The sequence below is a fragment of the Eurypyga helias genome, unplaced genomic scaffold, assembly GCF_000690775.1.
Source record: "Eurypyga helias isolate BGI_N326 unplaced genomic scaffold, ASM69077v1 scaffold7526, whole genome shotgun sequence".
NCBI classification, from domain to species: Eukaryota; Metazoa; Chordata; class Aves; order Eurypygiformes; family Eurypygidae; genus Eurypyga; species Eurypyga helias.
In genome coordinates this window covers 1-6,605 of record NW_010255981.1, presented here as the reverse complement: position 1 = coordinate 6,605, position 6,605 = coordinate 1, and the positions used below count along the sequence as shown (strand labels likewise).

At 44.9% G+C, this 6,605-nt stretch overlaps 1 protein-coding gene across 1 annotated transcript in view; it reads left to right on the top strand.

Moving 5' to 3' along the window:
- Positions 1 to 2,531, top strand: part of EXOC4 (exocyst complex component 4) — a gene marked incomplete at both ends in the record, with an annotated part of 45,905 nt that extends 43,374 nt beyond the window's left edge. The window contains one exon of the mRNA XM_010153506.1: positions 2,354 to 2,531. Coding sequence (XP_010151808.1) covers positions 2,354 to 2,531 — 178 coding nt within the window. The remainder of the gene's footprint in view (positions 1 to 2,353) is intronic.
- Positions 2,532 to 6,605: the final 4,074 nt, after the last annotated feature.

Sequence of the window (6,605 nt, the reverse complement as noted above, 5' to 3'; positions counted from 1 at the left end):
ACACCTTCCATACCCCGGTTCCCCCCAGCCCTCATCCAGCCTAGCCTTGGACACTCCCAGGGATGGGGCATCCACAGCTTCCCTGAGCAACATGTTCTAGTGCCTCCCTACCCCCTCTGTGAAGAATTTCTTCCCAACATCTAACAATAATATCCATAAACGTCTCACTTTCTCTTGAGCAGGATAGTTTCTGAGCTTTATGCAAAGTCTCAATGGAGGAGACTTTTTTGATTCCACACTGCATTTTCCCATATAGAAAATCTATGGCTGTTAATACTGAGAACAACTGTCTTTCCTGGTGCTGTTTTCACCATCATGTCTTGTACACTTCTGTTTATTGCCTGCCAGGGTCCTATTTAAATTTGTAAAGACCCATGCTAAAGCAGTGTTTTCTTTCTTAGCACCAACAACACTTTTCTTCAGGCATTTCTTGCTATTCTTAAATATGGAAAAAATTGATCTCCACACCAGTTTCTTTTGGATTGCTTAATATGAAAGTTCTATAGTCACTTCAGGTATGCAATATTAAGGACCCTGTGTTTGTTAGAAGTACCATGATTCCTAAACACCTCTGTATTTTAATATGACATGTCTGGCCACTGGACCTGTTACGCTGTGCCTCACTGCCCTCCCAGGCATGGCTGATGGTCTGTTTGTTGGGCCAAGGTGCTCTTCTGCTTAACCATTTGAGCTGTGTACTTGACATTACTGGTAGGTGAATGGTCCATGGGAGATCCCCGAGAGATTGCTGTGTAATGCTGTGCATAGACATCTGTATGTGTCAGCTGTAGTATGTGTGTCTGATAGTCCCTTTATTGTAAGCAATAGCTAGCTTCTCTCCCTTGCAGACGAGAAGTTCACTCTAGGATTGCTGTAAGCCAAGGTTTCAGGCACAACATCACGCCAGCCCACTCTTACTCTCTGGTGGTAACAGCAGCAAATGTGCAACAGCTTCTTCCTCCAGTTAACTATCCAGATATGGCCTGACCAGCTCTTGGGTGTGGATGTATGCAGATATCCAGCACTCTGAAACGAAGCGGCCAGGGCATGAACGCGCCTTGTTAGTGCTTAACTAACACAGGAGACTGAAGTGTGGCGGTTAAGGACCGGCTGCAGCTCGGACTCTGCTGCATATGATCTGTCCTGCTCTGGGGACAACAACCTCTGATGGGCAGGCACAGAAAGCGTGTACTAGCTCTGAAGCTGCTCCAGCTAAACGTGATGGAGACTGTCTGTCAGAGCTAGAAAGTGCCTAACATATGGATTTGGGAGGTGCTATCCTCACGTTTTGTTGGGGTTACGTGTGTACTTGAATTGCTCATTAAACCAAAGTCAACTTGATCAGATTTTTTTCCCAAATAATAAAAAATCTGATGAGTCATTGTCTTATCACAAAACAATTAGGGCTTGGCAAAGGTACATTAATTATAATAAATTGGACAGTAAGGAAGCCATAGCAGCAGGTAGTACATTTAGATGAGGTTAGAGCTGTATCACCTTCCATATAGCAGTAAAATCTCGACAACTGACACACTTGATGAGGCTTGATGTCTTAGGTTTCTCATCTTTGGTGTTGTTTTAAACCTTCCAAACTACTCATTTCATAAATCAAAGTAAGTGTCTTGTATTTGTATGGGTAATTCAATTTTTATTGAATTCACGCTCTTAGTTCTGGCGAGAAAGCAGGCAGTCTCCCTCCCTGCCTGCAGCTTTGTCTGGGAACTTGGTGTTCTCCAGTGTCATGGTACTGAAGTAGGGTTACTGTGTAATAACTGAAGCATTTGTCTTTTCGATACCCCCAAGTAGAAGACATTAAAGGTGAGCAACTCTGGTATAGAGGGCAGAGCGGAAAGGAAGGTCCTTAGAAGTATTTAGGTCCCAAATGTGAGCTGCTGACAGCTGAAGGACATGTAGTGACAGGACAAGGGGTAATGGGTTTAAACTGGAAGCAGGGAGATTTAGGTTGGACATTAGGAAGAAGTTCTTCCCAGGGACGGTGGGGAGGCATTAGGACAGGTTGCCCAGAGAAGCTGTGGATGCCCCATCCCTGGGAGTGTCCAAGGCCAGGCTGGATGAGGCTTGGAGCAACCTGGTCTAGTGGAAGGTTTCCCATCCCCATGGCAGGGGGGTTGGAACTGGATGATCTTTAAGGTCCCTTCCAACCCAAACCAATCTGTGATTATGTGAAGTCAGTTGCCGGAAGCTCAGGGAGAGTTTGGAGCTAGGTGGCCTCTGCTCACACGCAGCATCTGCACGAAATAGGGTATGGTGTCAGTTTTTGGCATGTGCTGCATGGCAGCATGCCTATGGTGCCTTCTGGAAACTGAGTGGCTGTTGTGTTGCTGGTTTGCAGGTTACTGCTGGAGCTGCTGGAGCTTCTCTTTGACAAATTCAATGCCGTAGCTGCTGCACACTCTGTCGTCCTTGGACACCTTCAGCAAACAGTGGCCTCGCCTTGCAGCCAGTACGATGGTGATATCAAGCTCTACGACATGGTTGATGTGTGGGTGAAGATCCAAGATGTCTTGCAGGTAAGAATCCTTGGGGTGGGCACATTTCAAGCTTGGAACAGTTTTATAACCCAAATACCTGCCATGCTCAGCAGACAGGTGTGCTGGAATTTGACTCGAATTTTGGTAAGTGGCCACATTTATAACAGGCTGTTAAACTCCAGAGAGCTTAAGTATCAGTAAAAAAAGTCTGTGGGTTCATCCTTATGGTGTATGGAAAGGTTGATTCCTTTTGCCTACCAAGGGATTTATCAGAAGCTTTCAAACAGTGACATTTTTGTTCTGTGTTACCATGTCATGCCTGTCTTCTAAAGTGTCACAGCTCTAATCGCTTGTCTTCTCTTGTCATTACGGCTTGGTTATAGTCAGCTGAGACACTTGCTGCCAGCATGTTTTCAGGGAATTCTTATTTGATTCTTACTCTTAACTGCAGCAAACTAAAGCCATACCTCTTGCAGTCTTTATTGTGGTACCATTCCTATCACTTCAGTATCTGAGACTTGCAAACAGAGAGCTATCATCTGCCACATGTCTGTTCTGTTATTCTTGCCGTGAGGCTAACACGTGCACATCAGTGGTTTATTTATTTATTTTGGAATTGCCATTATATATAGTACACAGATGTACACCTTACCTGGTTTTTGATAGAGGAGGTCAAAGGAATGAGTCTGGCATTGTTTACAAGAGGTGGCAAGATTTATGATGGTCATTCCCCCTCTGGCCTGTTCAGGAAAAATACTCTCTGCCTCCTACTTTGCCACAGTTTTTCATTGTGGGGCACAGGTCTATTTAGCTGTTGCTCTAAAGGCTTATTTGACTGTGAAGTGATGCACACGGTGGTGGTGGTTTTGGTTTATTTTTGGCTTACATAAATACAGCCAACTGTGTGAATTTAGATGCTTCTTGGCCATGTTAAGTGTAAAGTATGGGCCCTTGGTCATGTCTCCTTACCCACTTCATTGTCTTTCTAGAGGAGTTAGTGTTTTCATTAAAGAAATCTTGATCAGTTATCTTAATGAGAGGGTGGAGAGACACTGGGACAGGTTGCCCAGAGAAGCTGTGGATGCCCCATCCCTGGGAGTGTCCAAGGCCAGGCTGGATGAGGCTTTGAGCAACCTGGTCTATGGAAGGTGTCCCTGCCCATGCAGAGGGATTGGAACTGGATGGTCTTCAGGGTCTCTTCCAACCCAAACCCTTCTGTGATGTTATGATTCAAATTTTCATCTCTCTTCAGTTGTGACAGTTTGATAGGAAATGTCCAGCCAGAGGTTATTGATGGGTTTTCTAAGGAAAAGAATGTCACAGAAGTGAAGCTGTCTTGCCTCACGAAAGGGAAGAGTTGAACTTAAGGATACGAGGAAGGGGCTTGGCATGGGCAATCTGCAACATTTCGTGGTCGTCCATGAGGTCTAGAAAAACTTTGAGTTTTGACTTCTGCAGACTTCAGGAGGACAAAGCCTTGGGAGTAAGAATCCTCAAAGATTTATCTTTATGGAAGCAGAATAGCAAGGCTAGTAATTCCCTGTTATCAGTGAGAGTTTCTAATGGCTTCATTCCCTGTGAGTGGTGAAACTGGGAGTGAGTGATTCCTGGCTATTCCAAAACAGCTGTGATAGGATGTCTCAACAGCAGCATGTGTAGCTGTGCACATATAGAGTGAATGTTCTTTCTATGCTTGGCAGAAAATACTTGACCAAGCTTTCTATAAAATGTGTGTCAAGAAAGATACAACCCACTTGCAAGGCCAACAGCAATGAATCCTTTACAGCTCGGGTGTCAGAGGAGAAGAGATTCCAAAAGAGCCTTTTCAGTGCATAGCAGCAGCACTTCAAGATCCATAATCTTACTGGTTTAGGGTGAGGGATGAGCATCGACTGACGTGCAAAGGAAGAAATCTTCCATTTCTTTGGACAAAATCTGGTGGGTTTTTTGTATGTTAGTTTGGTGTGGAGTAAAAGGTTTTTACTTTACAGTGTATGAAAACCTTTGATCCCAAGACTAAATTATTTTCTATCCTGGATTTTACCAAATAAGGATATTTTTTTCAAGAGGAAGTGTTGTGTTTGCAGCAGGGGGAGCAGAGAACTCCATTTTAAAAGTGTTTATTCCAATGTGCCTGCTGTTGGGGTAGGATGAAAATTTGGGGGAAGTGGGTTCGTGGTGGCGTGCATCAGGGAAACGATGCAATTCCTGCCGCTCGTGCTGAATGAAACTTATCCATCATGCTGGAACGATATCACATGACTGCAATTCACATGGATAATCTGTTGCACGTGTACATTGTGCATCTCTGCATGTGAAATGTGTTGCAGCAAGGTTATCTCTTTATAGTTCTGTACAAAAGTAATAATGTGCGCTCGTGGTGGGTTGCAAATTGTCCTTTTCAGTGAGAAGTGAGTTGTTTTCAGCAGCCTGTTTTTGTAGCTGGATTTCTGAATGCTTCGTAATGACTGCACCAAGCACTGTGGCGTAGTATTAGGTGGCATAATGTTGTGAAATGCCTAGATACTGAACATGGTGGTATTATGTATTTTTGACTTTCTCCGAGAATGGAAGAATAATGCTGAACTCTTCAGGGGGAAGACAGTGACCTTCTGGGGTTGGGTAGCAGAATGCTAGAAAACAAACAAACCAGTTATTCAAAATATTAGAGCAGCCTTGTTACGGAAAAGGCAGTCTGAAGTCATTTACTTGTACCGGAGCCAGCGTAGCCTGTAGTTGTATTGCTGTACCAACAGGAGAGATGTTAAACTTGTTTAAATTTTAACTTGGCATTTTGTGCATCGAGCTAATTTAGCCCTTCAGTGCAGGAGTGGGTGGAATATCCTTCTGAAGAGCGTAGTAATTACTCTAGGAGCAAGTACGCGGCTGGAGAGAACCTTAAGCTGCGTTACAGCGGCAGTTAGCGATGTACTGGCACGAATAGTTGTTCTGGGGCAATGCAATAGTGAATCCTGAGTGTTTGTGGCACAACTCGTTGCATCTGCTCAATCAGCCCATCCCAGTTGGTGAAGGCCGTGCTCCGTGACAGGCAGAGTGGCGTACGTGCAGAAGGCAGGAGGTCTGGGTGCAGCGTAGTCTTTTGGTGTTACAATAAATTTTCAGTCTAGGCCAAATCTCCTTACCCAGGTAAGGGCTTTTCTGTCCTGTTGTGTTGGTGTCGGGGGACCTGCTATTGCAGTCACTCATACTTGATGTGAGGGATTTTCCTTGCTATTAACTATAGCATAAACTTTTTACAGTGTTTGCCTTTTTTTAATGCTGTCTTTTGATACCTCGATGAGAGACACATGTCCCAGCTGAGTAACATCAGTGTTCATTCAGCTGCTCCGGAGATGTCACCTGTCTAGTGATGGAATGGTCATCCTGACAGTTGTTTCATGGCACTGCAGTACCCAGCTGCTGGAGACCGTACTAAAGACATCTCCATGTGTGCTCAGAATCCTGTTATCAGCTTATGCTGGTGCTGATGATCCCTGGATGCCTTCAAGGCCAGGCTTGGTGAGGTTTGGAGGAACCTGGTCTAGTGGAAGGTGTTCCTGTCCATGCCAGGGGAGTCCCCTTCCAACCCACCCCATTCTATGATTTTGTGGTTCTATTTGCCTCCAAGGAAGAGGAGATCTCTGCTTTTCTAGTGCTGGTAGCTGTAGTTGGTGGATCTCAGTTGTTTGAATGGTCTGGATCTATTTTCTGCTTCTGCAGAAGAGAGGGAAAACTGCATATACGCTCTGGGACATATATCGTATCTTTAGCAGGTTGTCTAGTGGTCTGTCTACTGAGAAGACATTGGCAATTACTACTTTCCTTTTTAGGGGTCTTCTGTCTAATGCTTTCGGGTGTTCTCCGAAAATGGTGTGACTTAGCAGCATAAACATTGCTGAAGCACCATACGGAAAATGGAGCAAGAGAAGTTGAAGCCTACTGTCTGCCCACACACTACTGCTCTGCTACTGCGGAGCTGGAGGTGTCAGAAAGTGTTGATTGGGAAAGCCTCTCTCTTTGCACGTGATTGGCACCTTTGTTAGTGACATGGCTGGTGGGATCAAGTGCACCCTCAGCAAGTTTTTCGGTGACACCAAACTGTGTGGTGCAGTG